Source organism: Nematostella vectensis, chromosome 5, assembly GCF_932526225.1.
Source record: "Nematostella vectensis chromosome 5, jaNemVect1.1, whole genome shotgun sequence".
NCBI lineage: Eukaryota > Metazoa > Cnidaria > Anthozoa > Actiniaria > Edwardsiidae > Nematostella > Nematostella vectensis.
This window is the reverse complement of record NC_064038.1, coordinates 65,167-87,745: the sequence shown is the minus strand read 5'-3', so window position 1 is coordinate 87,745 and position 22,579 is coordinate 65,167. Positions and strand designations below refer to the sequence as shown.

At 40.5% G+C, this 22,579-nt stretch overlaps 2 protein-coding genes across 3 annotated transcripts; both read left to right on the top strand.

The window, feature by feature from the left end:
* The first annotated feature begins 849 nt into the window (after positions 1 to 849).
* LOC125556781 (dermatopontin-like) lies at positions 850 to 3,744 on the top strand. 2 transcript variants are annotated; one of them, XM_048728196.1, is made up of 5 exons: positions 850 to 934; positions 1,183 to 1,381; positions 1,550 to 1,757; positions 2,102 to 2,257; positions 3,269 to 3,744. In XM_048728196.1, exons 2-5 carry the CDS (start codon positions 1,195 to 1,197, stop codon positions 3,312 to 3,314), a joined length of 597 nt encoding a protein of 198 aa, XP_048584153.1. In that variant the 5' UTR covers positions 850 to 934; positions 1,183 to 1,194; the 3' UTR covers positions 3,315 to 3,744. The 2 variants fall into 2 exon arrangements, with proteins under 2 accessions (XP_048584153.1, XP_048584155.1); XM_048728198.1 differs by having other exon boundaries at positions 873 to 934; positions 1,171 to 1,381.
* A 648-nt stretch (positions 3,745 to 4,392) lies between these two features.
* Positions 4,393 to 18,515, top strand: LOC5502617 (T-complex protein 1 subunit gamma). Its single transcript, XM_048728139.1, has 18 exons — positions 4,393 to 4,511; positions 4,595 to 4,656; positions 5,839 to 5,889; positions 6,865 to 6,927; positions 7,398 to 7,494; positions 7,729 to 7,849; positions 9,404 to 9,484; positions 9,875 to 9,980; positions 12,574 to 12,656; positions 12,748 to 12,814; positions 13,116 to 13,150; positions 13,657 to 13,754; positions 13,890 to 14,070; positions 14,184 to 14,268; positions 14,668 to 14,769; positions 16,162 to 16,302; positions 17,055 to 17,186; positions 18,382 to 18,515. Exons 1-18 carry the CDS (start codon positions 4,493 to 4,495, stop codon positions 18,481 to 18,483), a joined length of 1,626 nt encoding a protein of 541 aa, XP_048584096.1. The 5' UTR covers positions 4,393 to 4,492; the 3' UTR covers positions 18,484 to 18,515.
* The last annotated feature ends 4,064 nt before the right edge of the window (positions 18,516 to 22,579 follow it).

Genomic DNA, 22,579 nt, shown 5'->3' with positions numbered 1-22,579 from the left:
TTCCCTATTATCCTACAGCAAAATAGAGCTGAAACTTTTTTAAACTTGAAATTCCAAAAGGCTATTTGAATGGTAAGAGGGAGAGGTTATTTTTGTTCCTCTAGTACCTAGATAAGCCCCTCTTGGTACACTGATTCACAAGTAATTACAATTTGGATGTTGCTTTTGTCATTATTATTAATACCACATTATAACACAGAGCACAACACCGGGGAGCGAGCATCGAACTATCGAAGGCCTTTCTAACGTTGAGATATCTATGACGGAACAACCCGCACACCACTACTAGTGCACCTCTTTTTGTCTGCACCTCTTTTTGTCTGCATCTCTTTTTGTCTGCACCTCTTTTTGTCTACATCTCTTTTTGTCTGCACCTCTTTTTGTCTGCACCTCTTTATTGTCTGTACCTCTTTTTGTCTGCACCTCTTTATTGTCTGCACCTCTTTATTGTCTGTACCTATAAGGTTGATCGCACTGAGGCACACCTACGTCGTCGAAATACCGCCAAGTTTTTGCCTGTCTTTAATCCGAACTTTTTCCCTCCAGAAAAATAGAATCGCCTGATTATTCTGGCTACAGCCAGGTAGCATAAATCGGTGCGAAAGAGCTTCGTAAGCACACACACCTTACAGTAAAGTGCCTTATTTCATTTTATTATTAATTTTTTTAGTAGTCAAGTTCGGAGAACAAAAACAAATCGTGAAGAATTGTTAAAACCAAAACAAAAGACTGTGGGCGACCAAAGCATGAATTTTCTAAATTTTTGTTCGTAAACAATCTTAGGCAAGAATTTTCTTGTGAACCATTAACATTGGAAAACAAATTATGAATAAACAAAATGTGTGGCTCCGACCACGTAAATACGAGCGACTTGTCTAAGAATTCGCCTTTTAAAAGTGCTGCTGCTGTTAACGCGGAATCAACAGATCAACAGGTGAATAAGGGTACACTCGTTTTTCATTAAAACCTTTTTATAAGAAATGTCCTGCCTAAGAACCGAGGATCAGATAGCAGAAAATTGTTTTATTAGTGTAATGCGTTCTAAAATGCAGAATCAAATTCATTGGGTATTATATTTTGTATAAAATGAAATTTAAGAAAATTTTCAGCCCTAAAATGCTCCAATAACTAGAAAGACTACAGATCATAGTCACGAACGTCTTCAAAAAGCTTTTTCAACAGGCATAAGTTCAAATGCATTCGAAGTCACTTCTGGCGTTTCTTCTGATCACCATGATTATTTTGGATCACGTGAACTTCGTCAAACCTGGGTGGTCCTGGCGACGTCGTCGTCGTCGTCACTGTCCCCCTGTGCCTCGTCTGGCCGGGGCGGGCTGGGCCAACTACTTCGACGGAGTTGTGAATTTTGAATGCCCGAGAGGTGAGAGAAAACAAAAAGATTTTTAAAAATGGATCTAAACAGTGCAGGCTGCCTACTACATTGTCACTTGAAAATGGGATTCAAAGGAATAGAAAAGCTAGATCTACATCTACATCTACATCTACATCTTATCTATTTAACACCATACTTCTGTTGTTCCCCGTTTAGGTAAATCTATCAGCAAGATACAATCCGTGTACAGTTGTCCCCACAAGGACCGAGCTTGGACGTACAAGTGTAAGCGCAACCCCGCATTGAAAATGCATTGTGATTGGTTCTCGGCCAATGAATGGGACGGCGCCATGAGCTTCCAGTGTCCTTATAACGGTTTTATTGCTGGGGTATATAGTCGCCATAGCAACCGCGCCGAGGACAGGTAGAGTAAAATGAAATACCGTAAATTATCTAATAAACGCCGGGGCGTTTATTATATTTAGATGGCCCGAGGGAGGGGGGGGGCTTCGATAGATAGGAGGCGTTTATTAGAGAGGGCCGTTCATTATAAGCTATCACAATATAACGAACCCAAGTGCAGTGGGGTTCTTAATTCAGTCAGCCAGTCGTTCAATACAAACTTGTAAGCCTGGGGGGGGGGGGGGGGGGGGGGGGTGTTAATTAGATAAGAGGCGTTCTTTAGATAGGCGGCGTTTATTAGATAATTTACGGTAATACTTCAGCTGGTTAATTATCCAAAATGCTCTCTTGCATATTTCTTTCCAGGCTCTTCAAGTTCAAATGCTGCCTCGGCCGCCGACACCGTGTGTACATCTGCCATACCTCGGCCTATGTCAATAACCACCGCAGCTTCATGAACTTCAAAGTGCCGAATGGGTACTATTTACGGGGGGCCATCAGCCATCACAGCAATGCCCAAGAGTAAGTATATATATCCCACCCCTATATATAGATATAACCACCCCTATATATACTCAAGTGTATTAAGGCTTGGATCTTAATCTAAAACAGTTGAAATTTGGAAAGTTGCCTTAAAGTGAGTTAACATTGCCTTAAATGCACCAGTTTTGGCCAAAACATCAAACTCGGAATGTTAGCTGATTGGTAATATTTCATTTTGAGTGATGACGTCATCCAGCCGATCACGTGACTTTTGCAAATCAATATTTCAAAAAATTCTCCGCTGGTGGATACGCTATGAAAAAGAAAACATCGCATGTTTTTATGTTTCTTTGAAACACATCTGCACACTGATGTCTTAACCGGCAAGAAAAGTTTAACCTTTCGGTCACAAATCAACATTTTAATTCGCAGCAGGTCACGTGACTTAACAAAATAATTAATATCTTGTTAACGGCAGAGAAAATTTTGGATGCTAAAACGCTATCATATGACACTCATAAAGTCAACACTTATTTAGTAAACATCTTTGTCCAAGCTGTTTTCTCCACCGGCGGAAAGGCAAAAAACTTTTTTGTCACGTGATCTATTGTGTGACGTCATCACCAGCAAGAAAACATTACGAAAATGTTAAGGCCGTCGACTTTAATCATCTTGCCAAAAAGAACGAATTAAAGGCGATGTTAACAAAGTTATATTCGATGCTAAAAGCAATCTACCCAGGCCTTAATATACTTGAGTATATATATAGGTATATATAGGTATATTCAACATATATATTATTCAACATAAAATGATGGTTGAAGGCTTTCATAGAAAGTGCTCAATACTCGAAAGTAGAGCGGTGTATAGTGTTGGTTTGAGAAAAATACAAACTACATAGGTTTCCCTACAGGCCTGTTTCGTGGTTGCCCACTCATCAGGGGATTATTATTCAACATATATATATATGTTGAATAAGACTGGCAACAGACGTTAATCTTTTTCAATTATGAATTACAGTCTAACCCATTTGATGTTTTCTTATTTCAGGGACCGCATGTGGAGGTTCGTTTACTGCAAGATACACCGTCGATGAAGCTGAGCAGTACTCACAAATGCACCTTTCTAAGGCGACCATTACTGTTAACAATTATCTCCCATATTTCATTATCTGTAATTTAGCCCTTGTCTAATGTGACAACCCCTTAGAATATAACCAACGTAAAAATATCGAACGTGCTTGCTGTGTGGTTGCTAAGGAGAGCGTTGACTGGAATAAATAGCCGGGTTATGTTGTCATTTAATGTAAACAAATATTAATAAATAGCCGGGTTATGTTCCCATTTAATGTAAACAAATATTAATAAATAGCCGGGTTATGTTGTCAATTGATTTAATGTAAACAAATATTAATAAATAGCCGGGTTATGTTGTCAATTGATTTAATGTAAACAAATATTAATAAATAGCCGGTTATGTTGTCATTTAATGTAAACAAATATTAATAAAGATCCAGTCAAAGCGAATATTGTCCATTGACCATAATGATAATAATGATAACAATTTATTATTAATATAGCGCAAAATTCATTGTCTATATGGTCAATGCGCTTTTTTTTCATGGTCAAAGTGAGTTTCGTATAGAAGAAGATGAGTTTGGGTTCTTAGAGTAAAATGTAGATACTCTCCTCCCGTCTTTTTGATTAAATATTGAGATGGACAGAACACATAAAAAATGCATGGGAAGTTTCTAATTTCAAAAGAACATTTCGCCAACTTGAACACCACTGGTAGTATTCTCTCTTGTTTGGCCGTGTAAAGTTCACTCTTTTATTATAAAGAAGCAACGGTGTCTGCTGAGCTGATATTAGGCTTTTCCTTGGGCAGTTACCAACTAAGATTAAAAATTTTAATAAACAAGATTCTAATGAAATTTTCTTACAATTTGTGCATTTTACTACATTTTTTTCATAACCCTGATAAATTGAACACCCCTTAGAAGGCCGAATCTAAGAGTGATGCTTAAGTGCTTGCCGTTTGCAGACGACGGAAATGAAATGCTCTTGCTCACGAAATATAAGACTGTTTGAAACGCATTATGTGTCTATACTATTTTTGCCCTACTATTTTTGGGCCGCAAGGTCGCGCAAGGCGTGATGGGAGACTAGGCCCAAGTCCCCCTATCCTGTCATCAGCACGTGCGACCGCCATCTTGAATCCGTGAGACGAAGGTGTGGAAAAAAGTAGGAGAAAACTACCCCCAAAACTACCAGCATGTCCGTCATTGTACTAAGTAAGAAAGAATTCAAATTAGCCAAGTGATTTTCTTCTATATAATGTTTTATTTGTGGTCTTATCTGTTGTATTCGCGCACAGATCAGAACACAAAACGCGAGTCCGGTCGCAAAGTTCAGCTTGGGAATGTGCAAGCCGCTAAGGTAATAGTGAAAAATACTCGATATGCAACTACATTGACATATGTAGGTCTCTAATTCATTTGGTTATCTCCTACTAGCTTGAATTGACGTTTATTCACGTAGATAAGCCCGAAGGACAAAAAGCCAAAATGTCACCGGTGTTTTGTTGTAGGTTCGTACATTACGTTACTATGCAATGGCTGTACCTCGTACAAGTTTGTCATACTTGACTATAGCTACTGGGCTTGAATGTGATCTATTGCTAGAAAAAGATAGATCATTTATAAATGGCGTTTTACTAGAATGCTTTACATTACATCACAATTCTTTTACTAGATCAACCTATTCTTATCTGTCAAATTTACACACCTGCAGTCAAAAATACCATACAATTAGATTGCTCTCACTCAGAGTGAAATTTCCATCTCTTAACGATGGGAAATTTACTCTAACAGCAATACTGTTATGTAGAAAGCTCATAGATTTGTGTCTTTTATGAATGGTATTTTTTATATCAGCGGAGATTAAGAATCTATTGAATCTATTTACTTATTTCACTTTCTATCCCCATGTCATAACTGTAGTGTTATATTTTCTATTTATTCTATCTCTGTTTTATATCTAAGCTCTGTTTACTGTTACTTCTACTGTATCCTTGTGATACCCTTTGCTCTATTTTCTGTTTGTTCTATGCCTTTGTCATACTGTGATTGCTTGAAAAAGTTCCTCCCCAAAAGAGCCTTCCTAAGATGAAAATTATGAATAAGCACCTCCTCCGAATAAACATTTTGCACTTCATAGACTTCAGTGAAGAGGGGACTGTGACATTGAGGTCAAGTACTTACTGCCACATTATTTATCATTATCATGTTTTATTTTTGGTACTGGGAGGATTTTTGGTCCTTACAAGTCCTTACTTTTCTATCTATAAATACGTTATACATATTTAATATGTATGTTATGCCCTAATTAAATACTCGACACACAGTAATCGAGACTTGCTCTTGAAATGAGGCAATTGAGAACCAAGCCACTCTCACTCGCAGAAGTCGTACCGCTGACACATTTAGCAATGTCTATGTTTTAGAATAATGACTCAAATATGTGAAATCTAATAAAACAAATTTTGAAATAAGTGCCTCCCCCAAACAAGTGCCTCACCTATTATTCCAGCATATATAGTAACCATATATTCCATTTCAGACCATTGCAGATATCATTAGAACATGCCTGGGCCCAAGGGCAATGTTAAAGGTGGGTTTGGCACGGTGGCATTTGTAGATTCTCATCACGAGTAGCACAGTCTTTCAATTTGAACTTAGAGTAAGTAGTTGATGCGACGCAAAGGAGTGATCCTCCGCAGGCTATCTGTTAGGAATTCATCAAATGGTCGGCCAGGAAATTTAGCAAGTAAAAAGTTTTCATAAATTCATAATTTCGCCAGAAGCCTGTGCAAGTTGAATCATGCAGCTGTCGATTTTCTGCTTCTTGTTTATGGAACTTGTGTGTAATTGTGTTTATGTGGTGATTATTGCTTATGGACCTCATGTATAGTTGTGTTTATATGGTTATTATTGTTTTTGGACCTCCCGTATAATTGTGTTTATATGGTGATTATTGTTTATAGACCTCATGTATAATTGTGTTTATATGTTGATTATTTTTTATGGAAATCAGGTATAATTGTGTTCATATGGTTATTATTGTTTATGGACCTGTTGTATAATTGTGTTTAAATGATGGTTATTGTTTATGGAAATCGTTTGTAATTGTGTTTATATGGGTTATTATTTTTATGGACAGCATGTATAATTGTGTTTAAATTATCGTTATTTTTTATGGAAATCATGTATAATTGTGTTTATATGGTTATTATTGTTTATGGACCTCGTGTATAATTGTGTTTAAATTATTGTTATTTTTATGGAAATCATGTATAATTAAGTTTATATGGTTATTATTGTTTATGGTCCTTGTGTATAATTGTGTTTAAATGATGGTTATTGTTTATGGACCTCATGTATAATTGTGTTTAAATGATGGTTATTTTTATGAAAATCATGTATAATTGATGTATATATGGTTATTATTGTTCATGGACCTCGTGTATAATTGTGTTTAAATGATGGTTATTGTTTATGGACTGCGTGTATAATTGTGTTTATGTGGTGATTATTGTTTATGGACCTCGTGTATAATTGTGTTTATATGGTGATATTTGACATTCAGATGTTGATGGACCCCATGGGAGGTATAGTCATGACCAACGATGGAAATGCTATTCTACGTGAGGTATTTTTTCTTAATCACGTCTAGATCACACCACAACTGTTACGTACTGTAGCCTCCCTTTGCACTCACTGGCCATTTTCATCTACTCTTCTTTCACTCAGCTCACCATTCTCCCTGGTTGATACACGCACAACGACTGCACCCCACTGATTTATAGTGTCCATTGCATAGATTTTAATGATCGCCTCAGCATTCCCTGCTCTACATGCCTATTGTCCCTTTTTGATTCTTTGTTGCCTGGCGTGTATCTGGCTTACCGCAGAAGGGCTAATGCTAGGAACAACAGTAAAACTACTCTTTTTTACAGAGGCATAAAACATACCATTTTCAACCTTGTGTTGATTTGTCCCCCTGATTCTACCATGCCTACGCAGACCATCTTGTTATTTTAAAGCTTGTCTGTAATTTTTTTTTGCCATACCATTTTTTAGATTCAAGTTTTACATGGTTTTGGTCTAAACTTTTTGTAGATTCAAGTGAAGCATCCTGCTGCCAAGTCTATGATTGAGATAAGCCGCACGCAGGACGAGGAAGTGGGAGATGGAACAACCTCTGTTATCATTCTAGGTAATGAAGATAACTTTCAGCAAGTCATGTGATGGTTCAATTTAGAAAAATGCATTTTACATATACATGGCTAAATTTTACAGGGGATGAATTCTACTTTTACTTGAAGTAAATTCTATTTTCCTGGGTGTAAATTCAGAGTTTGTATTTGAGCCTTGCTAACTCAATCAATTACAGATAGACTCACAAGTACGCTGTAATATTTAGTTATATTAAGGATTTGTTTGTTTTCAGCTGGGGAATTCATGTCCGTGGCGGAACCCTTTCTTGAGCAGCAGATGCACCCCACACAGATCATCGCTGCCTACCGCTTGGCGATGGACGACATGATCGATATACTCAAGCAGCAGATAAGGTGAGAGGCATCTCTATTAAGCAACCACCCTTTGTGATAAGAAGGGTGAAAAGAAGGGAGGTTTGAACTACAGTGCTACCCTGATTAAGCAGCAGTTTTTATTTTAAGGGAAGAGCTACAGTATTGCTCACGAACATATGGACACTGTTTGCAAAACTTTCGCGAACATATAGACTGTTCGGGAACACGCTGTTCGCGAACAGATGCAAAATGAACGGTTTTTTTGAACAGTAACAGTATTAGACAGAGAATTAGTTTGGGTAAGGAATGCCGATCGCTTGATATTTCTTGAAGATTTTTTAATGTGTTTTAACTGCTAGCGAATACTTTTAAACAGTGGGAAGTCATTTATTTGACAAAGCAAAGACTGGTACTAAGCACGGGAGAATTAGTTTGGGAAAGGAATGCCGATTGCTTAATATTCCTTGAAGATTTTCGAATGTGTTTTAACTGCTAGCGAATACTTTCAAACAGTGGGAAGTCATTTATTTGACAAAGCAAAGACTGGTACTAAGCACGGGAGAATTAGTTTGGGAAAGGAATGCCGATCGCTTGATATTCCTTGAAGATTTTCGAATGTGTTTTAACTGCTAGCAAATACTTTCAAACAGTGGGAAGTCATTTATTTGACAAAGCAAATACTGGTACTAAGCACGGGAGAATTAGTTTCGGGAAGGAATGCCGATCGCTTGATATTCCTTGAAGATTTTTGAATGTGTTTTAACTGCTAGCGAATACTTTTAAACAGTGGGAAGTCATTTATTTGACAAAGCAAAGACTGGTACTTAGCACGGGACAATTAGTTTGAGGAGGGAATGCCGATCACTTGATATTTTTCGAAGATTTTCGAATTGTGTGAAACTGCTTTTGAATAATACTTTTGAACACTGGGAAGCCATTTTTTGACAAAGACTGTTCAAAAGTCTTCGCTAGCAATTGTCGTGCAGTCTTAGAAGAATATCAAGCAAGCCTGTGTCTGCCCTCGTAAATCCACGATCGAATATTTCGCATGCTTTGGCTTTCCTCTGCCATATTTATCGTCTTTATTGTCTACAATTTATTGAACTCAAGGCATATCAGACTAACTGAATTTGTTGTTTCTGATTTTAAAGATAACCATAGCTTTGAGCTGAGGTTTAGCTCTTACTATTTCTATCGAAGGAATTAGTATAAATTGAGCGGCATAGTAACTAGCTTTAGGATTGTACTGTAACTGTTGCGAGGACACTAACGGCAGTGCTCTAGGTTGGTTTAGTCAGGACTCTCTAAAGTTGGCTTTGTCAACTTTCCAGGAAAGAGATGTTCCTTCATTACCTTCCAAAAGTACTTGCCTTCTTACAGCCAACCTCCCGCTAGCCAGTGGTAGCTTTACCATTTGTAAACACTCAAGCAGTGCAAAAAAAAAAAAAGAAGACGGCCAACCCTTACTCAGTGTGTACGATCCCTGGCTACCCCCAATACCATAAAAGAACCACACAAAAACCTCGTAACAACTAACTGTATTTCTGGGAGGGAGTGAAGGCATTGTTTAGCCCTGTTGTTCTCTCCCTGCAGTGTTCCTGTTGATATTGACAACAGAGAAGAAATGCTGAAGATCATTAGGAGCTCAGTAGGCACCAAGTTTATCAACAAGTGGTAAGCTTGTTACCTTGACCTCGTCATCATTGTCATCATCATTGTCATCAATTTCATCGTCATCATTATAGTTATTATCATCAACATTATTATAAACATCACCAATACCAACAAAATCATTGTCATCATCATTTTCATCATCCATCATCATTATCATCACCATCATCATCAATATAATCATAGTTATTACCACGAGCATCAATTATAAACATCACCATCACCAGCATCATCATAATAGTCGTCATCATCATTGTCATCATCATCATCACCATCATCCTGATTATCGACAACATCATAAACACCACCATGACCAGCTTATTTTATTACACCAGTGGTATGCATTTCATCATTGACATCATTTATTCAACACACTTTGTTTGCATTCCCCAGGGGAGATCTCGCATGCAACATTGCTCTTGATGCTGTGAAGACGGTTGCCCTGGACAGGGGAGATAGGAAAGAGATCGACATCAAGAATTATGCTAAAGTCGAGAAGGTGGGTACTTTGTCGGCCAGATGTTGCTGCCACTTGTAGGTATTTTAATTTGTTTACTTTTTTGATTTTATTGGCTTTGGTGTGGAAGGGGACCAGACACTGTGTTTATTTACTCATTTGATACAAGTAGCCTTATGTCAGTTTTGATGGCTAAGTGCTGTCATTGTGAAACCTAGTTATTGTAGCTATATATAATCAGAAGTGGCGAAATGGAGGTCACATTTTATACACGGAAAAAGAAAGCATGTAACAAATTCTGCATTCTGAATGTTAAGTTTCTTATCTCTATTTGTGCTCACTAGTCAAACAAAAAGACAAAAATTTAAATTTTAAGAGTCAGGCTGTGAGATTAGGCTGTATTGGAAAAAAAGTGTGACCTAAAAAAATGCTGACTTGGGCCGCCAGAGAGCTGTCATCCAGCTTGTAAAAAACATAACATCTATTTATTAAGGGTATTGGATCCACTTTATCGTAATATCAAGAGCCTGAGTTCCCTTGATGACTTATTGTCACGACAATAGTCTGTGTCGTCACGACAATAGTCTGTGTTGTCACGACAATAGTCTGTGTAGCCACGACAATAGTCTGTGTAGTCACGACAATAGTCTGTGTTGTCACGACAATAGTCTGTGTAGTCACGACAATAGTCTGTGTAGCCACAACAATGGTCTGTGTAGCCACGACAATAGTCTGTGTAGTCATGACGATAGTCTGTGTAGTCATGACGATAGTCTGTGTAGTCATGACGATAGTCTGTGTAGTCATGACGATAGTCTGTGTAGTCACGACAATAGCCAGTGTTGTCACGACAATAGTCTGTGTGATCACGACAATAGTCTGTGTAGTCATGACAATAGTCTGTGTTGTCACGACAATAGTCTGTGTAGTCACGACAATAGCCAGTGTTGTCACGACAATAGTCTGTGTAGTCATGACAATAGCCAGTGTTGTCACGACAACAGTCTGTGTAGTCACGACAATAGTCTGTGTAGTCACGACAATAGTCTGTGTGATCACGACAATAGTCAGTGTTGTCACGACAATAGTCTGTGTAGCCACGACAATAGTCAGTGTTGTCATGACAATAGTCTGTGTTGTCACGACAATAATCTGTGTAGCCACGACAATAGTCAGTGTTGTCATGACAATAGTCTGTGTAGTCACAACAATAGTCTGTAGTCACAACAATAGTCTGTGTTGTCACTACAATAGTCTGTGTAGTCATGACAATAGTCTGTGTTGTCACGACAATAGTCTGTGTAGTCACGACAATAGCCAGTGTTGTCACGACAATAGTCTGTGTAGTCATGACAATAGTCTGTGATCACGACAATAGTCAGTGTTGTCACGACAATAGTCTGTGTAGTCATGACAATGGTCTGTGTAGCCACGACAATAGTCAGTGTTGTCATGACAATAGTCTGTGTGATCGCGACAATAGTCTGTGTAGTCACGACAATAGTCTGTGTAGTCATGACAATGGTCTGTGTAGTCACAACAATAGCCAGTGTTGTCACGACAATAGCCAGTGTTGTCACAACAATAGTCTGTGTAGTTATGACAATAGTCTGTGTAGTCATGACAATAGTCTGTGTAGCCACTACAATAGTCTGTTGTCACGACAATAGTCTGTGTTGTCATGACAATAGTCAGTGTTGTCATGACAATAGTCTGTGTGATCACGACAATAGTCAGTGTAGTCACGACAATAGTCAGTGTAGTCACGACAATAGTCAGTGTAGTCACGACAATAGTCTGTGTTGTCACGACAACAGTCTGTGTAGTCACGACAACAGTCTGTGTTGTCATGACAATAGTCTGTGTGATCACGACAATAGTCTGTGTGATCACGACAATAGTCTGTGTAGTCATGACAATAGTCTGTGTAGTCACGACAATAGTCAGTGTTGTCATGACAATAGTCAGTGTAGTCACGACAATAGTCTGTGTAGTCACGACAATAGTCTGTGTAGTCATGACAATAGTCTGTGTAGTCATGACAATAGTCAGTGTAGTCATGACAATAGTCTGTGTAGTCACGGCAATAGTCTGTGTAGTCATGGCAATAGTCTGTGTAGTCATGACAATAGTCTGTGTTGTCACAACAATAGTCTGTGTAGTCATGACAATAGTCTGTGTAGTCACGACAATAGTCTGTGTAGTCACGACAATAGTCTGTGTAGTCATGACAATAGTCTGTGTAGTCACGACAATAGTCAGTGTTGTCACGACAACAGTCTGTGTTGTCACGACAATAGTCTGTGTAGTCACGACAATAGTCTGTGTTGTCACGACAACAGTCTGTGTTGTCACGACAATAGTCTGTGTAGTCACGACAATAGTCTGTGTTGTCACGACAACAGTCTGTGTTGTCACGACAATAGTCTGTGTAGTCACGACAATAGTCTGTGTAGTCACGACAACAGTCTGTTTTGTCACGACAATAGTCTGTGTAGTCACGACAACAGTCTGTGTAGTCAAGACAATAGTCTGTGTTGTCACGACAATAGTCTGTGTTGTCAAGACAATAGTCTGTGTAGTCATGACAATAGTCTGTGTAGTCTGTCATGACGATAGTCTGTGTTGTACGCAGGTTCCTGGTGGGGAGATTGAGGATTCTAAAGTGCTGACAGGTGTCATGATTAACAAAGATGTCACCCATGGCCGCATGAAAAGGTATTTAGTCTGTCCCTTTTCAATATTGTGAATTCCTTAATCATTTGTTGTTGTTTTTTATATGGATTGAGATTGCTTTCTGTTTATTCAGACGTATTGAGAACCCAAGAATCATGTTACTGGACTGCAACCTTGAGTACAAGAAAGGAGAGAGTCAGGTAATATGTTTTCTAGGTTTTCTCTGTGAGTCAGGTAATATGTTTTCTAGGTTTTCTCTGTGAGTCAGGTAATATGTTTTCTAGGTTTTCTCTGTGAGTCAGGTAATATGTTTTCTAGGTTTTCTCTGTGAGTCAGGTAATATGTTTTCTAGGTTTTCTCTGTGAGTCAGGTAATATGTTTTTTAGGTTTTCTCTGTGAGTCAGGTAATATTTTTTCTAGGTTTTCTCTGTGAAAGATTGTCAGTTACAGGCAAAGTGCTTTAACGTAATTTTAATTTGATTCTCTTTTGTACTTCTGCAGACAAGTTTAGAATTATCAAGTGACACAGACTTCAGGTGGGTTCAAGGGAAAAACCTGAGTGCTGTTGGAAACAAAAGGCTAGATCATGCCAGATTTCATTTACTAAGACCACGAATTCCGCATTGTCTGCTTCTTCTTTTACAACTGGCCTCACTGTCTTTTGCTACAACAAAAATTGAATAAAATTGGGTTGATTATTACCCTTTTGGCAGCCTTAGACATCAGTCATAGAACTTATGTCTTACCACAGAACACAACTTAAAATTATTGTGGATTTTTGTAGAGGGAGAGTAACTGACTTACGAACTATGAATCTAACCTGGGGCCTAGTGGGCATGTGCACCACAGAGAGACGCTCTGCCAACCGCGCCACCCAGGGTCCCCTTAAATATTTACATTCGAGTTGAAGTCTTTTGTCTATGGGCATGGGAAAGCCTGATCAGCCTTTGATTTCCCTGCTGTGTCACACCAACAATACCTTATCCTTGCAGCAAAAAAGACTTACATATAATTTTTTAACTACTTTATTTTCTCTTTTCAGCCGTGTTTTGCAACTTGAAGAAGAATTCATCAAGAAGATGTGTGATGAAGTCATCGCTCTCAAACCAGATCTAGTGATTACAGAGAAAGGCATCTCTGGTGAGAATGACATTATCCTCAGTCATGAGACACCTAGCTCCCAGTCAGAGTTTTTTATTGTCTTTAGTGCATCTGTATTCTCCTATACTTATACAGTAGTTGAGTTATTTAACTATTTAAACCTCTTTTCCTCAGATCTTGCTCAGCATTTCCTGATGAAGGCAAACATAACCGCTATCCGACGTGTACGTAAAACTGATAATAACCGCATTGCACGGGCATGTGGGGCGACCATCGTCAACAGGACGGAGGAATTAAAGGAAGAGGACATTGGGACTGGCGCTGGTCTGTTTGAAGTGAATAAATTTGGCGATGAGTAAGTGCTATTTGTTGTCCATTAATGTTTAGGACCATTAAATTGGACAAGCTCAACTATAATCTTCTCATACTTATTAAAGAGGCCATACCAAGGACATCTTATTATCACAGATACTTCACTTTTATCACTGAATGCAAGAATCCAAAGGCCTGTACCATTCTACTGAGGGGCGCAAGCAAGGATGTCTTGAACGAGGTAGAGTAAGATACTCTATGTAGATGTATTGTACACGTATTACTAGTGCAGGTATCCTTGTGAATATCTTCACCTCTATGTAACATAAAGACTTCACTACAGATACAACAGTTTCACAGTTTGTATTCATGGATAGTGTTAGTGTGTCGGCACTGTTTTATCCCTGGTTTATCCCTCCTACTGTGGATATACTTGCCTGCATTTCAGATGATAGTAGAGATACAGACTACTCTCTACTACATCCCTAGTAATTTACCCATCTATATATGTAGGTATACAGATAACTCCATACTACTGTACATCCCTAGATGTAGTCACAAATTTATAAAGTATGGCACCTAAGCATAAGTCCTCTCCAGGCCAAAACCTCAAAATAATGTGCTTGATGTCCTTCCTAAGGTTGAGAGAAATCTACAAGATGCAATGAATGTGGCCCGTAATGTGATTGTTGATCCTCGACTTGTCCCTGGGGGCGGAGCCTGTGAGATGGCTCTTGCTCACGTGAGTATTTGTGCCTTAATCTCTTTAGTGGTCATGAAACCTGGCACGGCATGTTTTATGTGCTGTTGTGTGATGCAATTAGACTGGTGTGTCACATGTTGTTGTGTGACCTTGTTGTGTGACCTGGCTGGTGTGTTATCTTTGTTGTGTGACCTTGTTGTGTGACCTGGCTGGTGTGTTATCTTTGTTGTGTGACCTTGTTGTGTGACCTGGCTGGTGTGTTATATTTGTTGTGTGACCTTGTTGTGTGACCTGGCTGGTGTGTTATCTGTGTTGTGTGACCTTGTTGTGTGACCTGGCTGGTGTGTTATCTTTGTTGTGTGACCTTGTTGTGTGACCTGGCTGGTGTGTTATCTTTGTTGTGTGACCTGGCTGGTGTGTTATCTTTGTTGTGTGACCTGGCTGGTGTGTTATCTTTGTTGTGTGACCTGGCTGGTGTGTTATCTGTGTTGTGTGACCTGGCTGGTGTGTTATCTGTGTTGTGTGACCTGGCTGGTGTGTTATCTGTGTTGTGTGACCTGGTTGTGTGACCTGGCTGGTGTGTTATCTGTGTTGTGTGACCTGGCTGGTGTGTTATCTGTGTTGTTCGACCTGGTTGTGTGACCTGGCTGGTGTGTTATCTGTGTTGTGTGACCTGGTTGTGTGACCTGGCTGGTGTGTTATCTGTGTTGTTCGACCTGGTTGTGTGACCAGGCTGGTGTGTTATCTGTGTTGTGTGACCTGGTTGTGTGACCTGGCTGGTGTGTTATCTGTGATGTGTGACCTGGTTGTGTGACCTGGCTGGTGTGTTATCTGTGATGTGTGACCTGGTTGTGTGACCTGGCTGGTGTGTTATCTGTGATGTGTGACCTGGTTGTGTGACCTGGCTGGTGTGTTATCTGTGTTGTGTGACCTGGTTGTGTGACCTGGTTGTGTGACCTGGCTGGTGTGTTATCTTTGTTGTGTGACCTGGCTGGTGTGTTATCTGTGTTGTGTGACCTGGCTGGTGTGTTATCTGTGTTGTGTGACCTGGCTGGTGTGTTATCTGTGTTGTGTGACCTTGTTGTGTGACCAGGCTGGTGTGTTATCTGTGTTGTGTGACCTGGTTGTGTGACCTGGCTGGTGTGTTATCTGTGATGTGTGACCTGGTTGTGTGACCTGGCTGGTGTGTTATCTGTGTTGTGTGACCTGGCTGGTGTGTTGTCTGTGTTGTGTTCGACCTGGTTGTGTAACATCTGACTAGACTGGTGTGTTCTTTTTTGACGTGTGACCAGACTGTTGTGTGACCTGGTTGAGTGCCTTATGAGCTGACAGGTTTCTCACATGTTATGTGACTTGATTGTGTGACATGTCAGCTGACCAGTGTGACACATGTTGCGTGACATGCCAGCTGAGAGTGTGCTTCTCCGCTAGGCCTTGACAGAAAAGGCCAAGCTTGTCGCTGGGGTGCAGCAGTGGCCGTACAAGGCGGTTGCTAAAGGTCTGGAAGTTATCCCAAGGACCTTGATTCAAAACTGCGGTGCTAACACCATCAGAACTATTACAGCTCTACGGGTAGGTGGAATATGAGCGTGCAAAAGGGTAATGTAAAAAAGCTATGGGAAGGGATCAAAATTGGATTGGTAGGACTACTGTATTCACGATACGGCTGTTTTGTTTTTAATTTCAATATGATAACCATTATCTACCCTGGGTACCAGAGCCTCCAGACTTCTCTCATCAAGTGATGCTCAGCCAAAATGCCCGACGAGCGAAGCAAGGATGCTCTGGGCGGGCGAGTAGCTTTTTTCAGTTCCAGAAATACAGATTTTGTATTCTGCAGCTGATTGGTCAATGAGATTGTCATAGTAACACAAAACCATATTTGGTCAATATACCCATATTTGGGATTAGCTTGAAAAAGCCGTTTTGTTTTGCCAAGGTTCTCTGGGAAAGGTTGAAAGTTCAATTGATCGCGTGTAGTTGGTTTGCTTACACACAAGCACGCATGAATTTCAACGCACGCTAGTCAGGTCAATGGACTTAAACGTCTGATTTGAATATTCAAAACTCTTATTATTTTTCAAAATACAACATTCCTTGTATTATTTGATACTTTCAAAATATGAGCTGTTCAAGTTAAAGGACGGATTAAAATTCATTATGATTCAACGGGATTAAATTTAACTGAGATTAACATCTCATGTGCACAGGGTATCATAGCCTACAAAACCATGCATCACACAAGTCTGACCGACAGGCTTTAAGGAAGTTTGGGCATCTTTTTCTTGTCCCTTTGTTAACTCTATTCTCCTTTTCCCATGAAGGCAAAGCATGCAGCTGAAGGCAACACAAGCTGGGGTATTGATGGTGAGAGCGGGCAGATTGTTGACATGCAAGAGCTTGGCGTGTGGGACACCTATGCAGTCAAGGCACAAACCTTCAAGACCGCACTGGAGGTAACTCATGACATGTAGTTAGTAGAAGAGACTGGTTAGGGGTTAGGAAGCCCAGCAAACTTCGATGGTCACGTGATCACCACAATGCACAAACCAAGCGTGTACAGTACATAACGACCAGATATGATATGCATTTTCAGACTTAAATCGCGTATTTGGCTTATTTTGAGACATTGCTTTATCACTTTGAATGTTTTATTGCCATTACATCCTGAGCTCTACAGCCCTAGAAAATAAGTTTTATACAGCCATACATGTTTTTGTACAAGCATTGTGTTGAATACGTACTCGTGTTTTCTGTTATCCTTTATAGTGTAGTAACCACACCACAGTTCTTATTTTTAAATGTGACACTTAGTAGAGGCTCTGTCAATCACCATTTTGTCATCATAGCAAAATAAGAATTTTCAAAAGCTGATTTAGGGAAGCTATTGTGAAATTTATTGACATTTTTTCGAGATTTCATCCCATGATTTTTCCTCCAATGTGCAATGAATTCAACCAAGTTGTGGCTGACTGGGGCTGTGTTAGAACTGTGTTGTAGCTGACTGAGGCTGTGTTAGAACTGTGTTGTGGCTGACTGGGGCTGTGTTAGAACTGTGTTGTAGCTGACTGGGGCTGTGTTATAACTGTGTTGTAGCTGACTGGGGCTGTGTTATAACTGTGTTGTGGCTGACTGGGCTGTGTTAGAACTGTCTTGTGGCTGACTGGGGCTGTGTTAGAACTGTGTTGTAGCTGACTGAGGCTGTGTTAGAACTGTGTTGTAGCTGACTGGGCTGTGTTAGAACTGTGTTGTAGCTGACTGGGGCTGTGTTAGAACTGTGTTGTAGCTGACTGGGGCTGTGTAAGAAGTGTGTTGTAGCTGACTGGGCTGTGTTAGAACTGTGTTGTAGCTGACTGGGCTGTGTTAGAACTGTGTTGTAGCTGACTGGGGCTGTGTTAGAACTATGTTGTAGCTGACTGGGCTGTGTTAGAACTATGTTGTAGCTGACTGGGGCTGTGTAAGAAGTGTGTTGTAGCTGCCTGGGCTGTGTTAGAACTGTGTTGTAGCTGACTGGGGCTGTGTAAGAAGTGTGTTGTAGCTGACTGGGGTTGTGTAAGAGTGTGTTGTGGCTGACTGGGGCCAGCTGACACAGTTCTAACACAGCCCCAGTCAGCCACAACACAGCTCACGACATGACATCTGTCATTTCAGACTGCAATGCTCCTGCTGCGCATAGATGACATTGTATCGGGAACGAAGAAGGCAACTGGCGCAGAAGGATCTGAATCTGGAGGAGCACCCACGACTGATTAACAACAACTAGCTTCTAGTCTCCTAATGCTTGCAGACTTAGCACACCAGTAGCCCCTAGTAGCACTTCATCTTTGTCAAGGTTATTGTACTTTATGGAAACTGGGATGGTTTTACATTTTCTGATAAATCGAACTGGTTATAAAGAAGGCAAAAGTTTTTTTAAGGAGTATTGAGATTGTAAAGCCACAATTTCTTTATAACCCTTTTCTGACAAATCAAACGGGCCATAAGTAGTCAAAGTTTTTAGGGGGTATTGGGATTGTGTAGCCCAATTTCCTTATAGACCCCTTCAGATAGATCCTTGTTAGACACATGTGAGAACTCCCCACTAACTTGAAGTGAGTGTTCGACTGATGGGTTGTCACTGCAGTCACTGATTCCAATATGTTTTATTTTATCTCCGAGTGAGTGCTGAGACCACTCACTGAAGAGAGATCCCAGGCCAAATAATGTAGTCAATGCTAAGGCTGACAATCCAGGATTGAGGCGAGTGCTAAATCCCTCACCCACCCTCCCTAAGCATTCCCATCTTGACGTTTATTGGTGCAATAGACGCATACTGGTGTTCGTTGTGGAACTGATATAGTGTGATCTCTCATTTATTTAAGATATTATGAGCGAAATTAAATGAGAAATAAAGAAACTTATGAGTGATAACAGTGGTTTTATGCCTTTGAGAAAATAGTGCTTTAATATCTCCCTTCTCTCCTTCCCAGTACTCACTCCTATTTCCTCTGTGCCCGCAAAAGACAGATACAGTGAGTAACAATGCGATCCGAAACTAGCTGGTATAACCATCCACAGATTCGAGGATGTCTGCTAATAGAGCACAGGGCCCCCACGAATTCTTAAAATCCTTGAATTTCTACACGCTTTCAACCATGCCTGGATAGGCCTGGCATTCGAGCCCTCCAAAGTTATGCCAACCGGGTGAAAAGTTTGAGAGATCCCATGCCTGTTATGCCAACCGGGTGAAAAGTTTGAGAGATCCCATGCCTGTTATGCCAACCGGGTGAAAAGTTTGAGAGATCCCATGCCTGTTATGCCAACCGGGTGAAAAGTTTGAGAGATCCCATGCCTGTTATGCCAACCGGGTGAAAAGTTTGAGAGATCCCATGCCTGTTATGCCAACCGGGTGAAAAGTTTGAGAGATCCCATGCCTGTTATGCCAACCGGGTGAAAAGTTTGAGAGATCCCATGCCTGTTATGCCAACCGGGTGAAAAGTTTGAGAGGTCCCATGCCTGTTATGCCAACCGGGTGAAAAGTTTGAGAGGTCCCATGCCTTTCTACAAGCTACCAAGCAAGACAAATTTTATGAGGTCATAACTGCGACCTGGACTAACCCACAAATATAAATATCTTTTTTTTTTTTCGAAAGGGATGGGTAGGTGCAAAGGCAGGTCAGGGGAGGGGTGGGATGGACTGCACTGACGTAGCATTTGACCAACATACACATTGTTGATTACGCCATCTGGTGTGTCATTTATTATAGCCATGCTATTGCTATGTTTTTACAGACCGCTATATTGTACCCACTATCAAGATAGCGATATTCTACTTCAGATACGACTTATTTTTACCGTAAAGGTTCGTTTAGTGCCCAGGTTTAAGCTTGTCCTCTCATATAACAGCCCCTTCTAACGAGTGAGATTTTGATTGTTAATCTTAAATACGTTGTTGATCATGTGAACTGCTTTCTACAAAGCTGCTTCTACCCAAGATATTTGTTACACATACAGATGTAAGGGCACTGCACTCATTCCTTTGAGGCATGATTCTGAATTGCAAGCTAGCCAAACGCTCTCTGAAACCTCAAAAAAAAAAAAAATTACGGTACCTAGCTTATTTAAACCTACAGTATTCCAACTAAATCATAGCTCGATTGCATGCCTTTAATGATTTTTACTAGTCCTTATTATGCGCTGAATTTTAAAGTGGCCTACAAGAGGGGGGCATGGGTATGGGTGCGCGGTGATGCGGTTTTGCCTTTAATCTGGCGCGGTTTTTCGTATTTTATTCCGCGGTTTTGCGGTTTCTCTAGACTGCGCGGTTTACCGTTATTGACTTGTTTTGACGGTTTAACCGTTATTTGCGTTTTTCTGTGCGGTTTTCGCACCCCCCTTTGCCCCCTCCTACAGTTGAATCCTCATAGGCGGCAGAGAAATAGAGGGAGCCCGTCTCCCTTCCTTGTGGACAGGTGGTAAACAAATGCAATAAATCCGTCCATATTAGATCAATGAGGAATAGGCAATGAAAAGGTCAACGAGAATAAGGAAGTATGATTCTACAACATGCTGAAAATACTACAGAAAAAAGTCTACTGGATGTAGATCATTATAGATCTCCCTGTGCTCTACTAGATGTAGATCACTATAGATCTCCCTGTGCTGTACTGGATGTAGATCACTATAGATCCCCCTGTGCTGTACTGGATGTAGATCACTATAGATCTCCCTGTGCTCTACTGGATGTAGATCACTATAGATCTCCCTGTGCTGTACTGGATGTAGATCACTATAGATCTCCCTGTGCTGTACTGGATGTAGATCACTATAGATCTCCCTGTGCTCTACTGGATGTAGATCACTATAGATCTCCCTGTGCTGTACTGGATGTACATGACTATAGATCTCCCTGTGCTGTACTGGATGTAGATCACTATAGATCTCCCTGTGCTGTACTGGATGTAGATCACTATAGATCTCCCTGTGCTCTACTGGATGTACATCACTATAGATCCCCCTGTGCTGTACTGGATGTACATCACTATAGATCTCCCTGTGCTCTACTGGATGTAGATCACTATAGATCTCCCTTTTCTGCACTGGATGTAAATCACTATAGATCTTCCTGTGCTGTACTGGATGTAGATCACTATAGATCTCCCTGTGCTGTACTGGATGTAAATCACTATAGATCTCCCTGTGCTGTACTGGATGTAGATCACTATAGATCTCCCTGTGCTGTACTGGATGTAGATCACTATAGATCTCCCTGTGCTGTACTGGATGTAGATCACTATAGATCTCCGTGTGCTCTACTGGATGTAGATCACTATAGATCTCCCTGTGCTCTACTGGATGTAGATCACTATAGATCTTCCTGTGCTGTACTGGATGTAGATCACTATAGATCTTCCTGTGCTGTACTGGATGTAGATCACTATAGATCTCCCTGTGCTGTACTGGATGTAGATCACTATAGATCTCCCTGTGCTGTACTGGATGTAGATCACTATAGATCTCCCTGTGCTGTACTGGATGTAGATCACTATAGATCTCCCTGTGCTGTACTGGATGTAGATCACTATAGATCTCCCTGTGCTGTACTGGATGTAGATCACTATAGATCTTCCTGTGCTGTACTGGATGTAGATCACTATAGATCTCCCTGTGCTGTACTGGATGTAGATCACTATAGATCTCCCTGTGCTGTACTGGATGTGATCACTATAGATCTCCCTGTGCTGTACTGGATGTAGATCACTATAGATCTCCCTGTGCTCTACTGGATGTAGATCACTATAGATCTCCCTGTGCTGTACTGGATGTAGATCACTATAGATCTTCCGGTGCTCTACTGGATGTAGATCACTATAGATCTCCCTGTGCTGTACTGGATGTAGATCACTATAGATCTTCCTGTGCTCTACTGGATGTAGATCACTATAGATCTCCCTGTGCTGTACTGGATGTAGATCACTATAGATCTCCCTGTGCTGTACTGGATGTACATCACTATAGATCTCCCTGTGCTGTACTGGATGTAGATCACTATAGATCTTCCTGTGCTCTACTGGATGTAGATCACTATAGATCTCCCTGTGCTGTACTGGATGTAGATCACTATAGATCTCCCTGTGCTGTACTGGATGTAGATCACTATAGATCTTCCTGTGCTCTACTGGATGTAGATCACTATAGATCTCCCTGTGCTCTACTGGATGTAGATCACTATAGATCTTCCTGTGCTGTACTGGATGTAGATCACTATAGATCTTCCTGTGCTGTACTGGATGTAGATCACTATAGATCTCCCTGTGCTGTACTGGATGTAGATCACTATAGATCTTCCTGTGCTGTACTGGATGTAGAT

Excerpts from the sequence above, each read along its gene's own strand:
- LOC125556781 (XM_048728196.1), top strand. The coding sequence starts at position 1,195 with ATGCATTCGAAGTCACTTCTGGCGTTTCTTCTGATCACCATGATTATT. Across the intron at positions 1,382-1,549 it reads GAATTTTGAATGCCCGAGAG|GTAAATCTATCAGCAAGATA; the intron begins GTGAGAGAAAAC and ends TTCCCCGTTTAG. Across the intron at positions 2,258-3,268 it reads CATCACAGCAATGCCCAAGA|GGACCGCATGTGGAGGTTCG; the intron begins GTAAGTATATAT and ends TTCTTATTTCAG.
- LOC5502617 (XM_048728139.1), top strand. Across the intron at positions 4,657-5,838 it reads GGAATGTGCAAGCCGCTAAG|ACCATTGCAGATATCATTAG; the intron begins GTAATAGTGAAA and ends ATTCCATTTCAG. Across the intron at positions 13,151-13,656 it reads TCAAGTGACACAGACTTCAG|CCGTGTTTTGCAACTTGAAG; the intron begins GTGGGTTCAAGG and ends TTCTCTTTTCAG.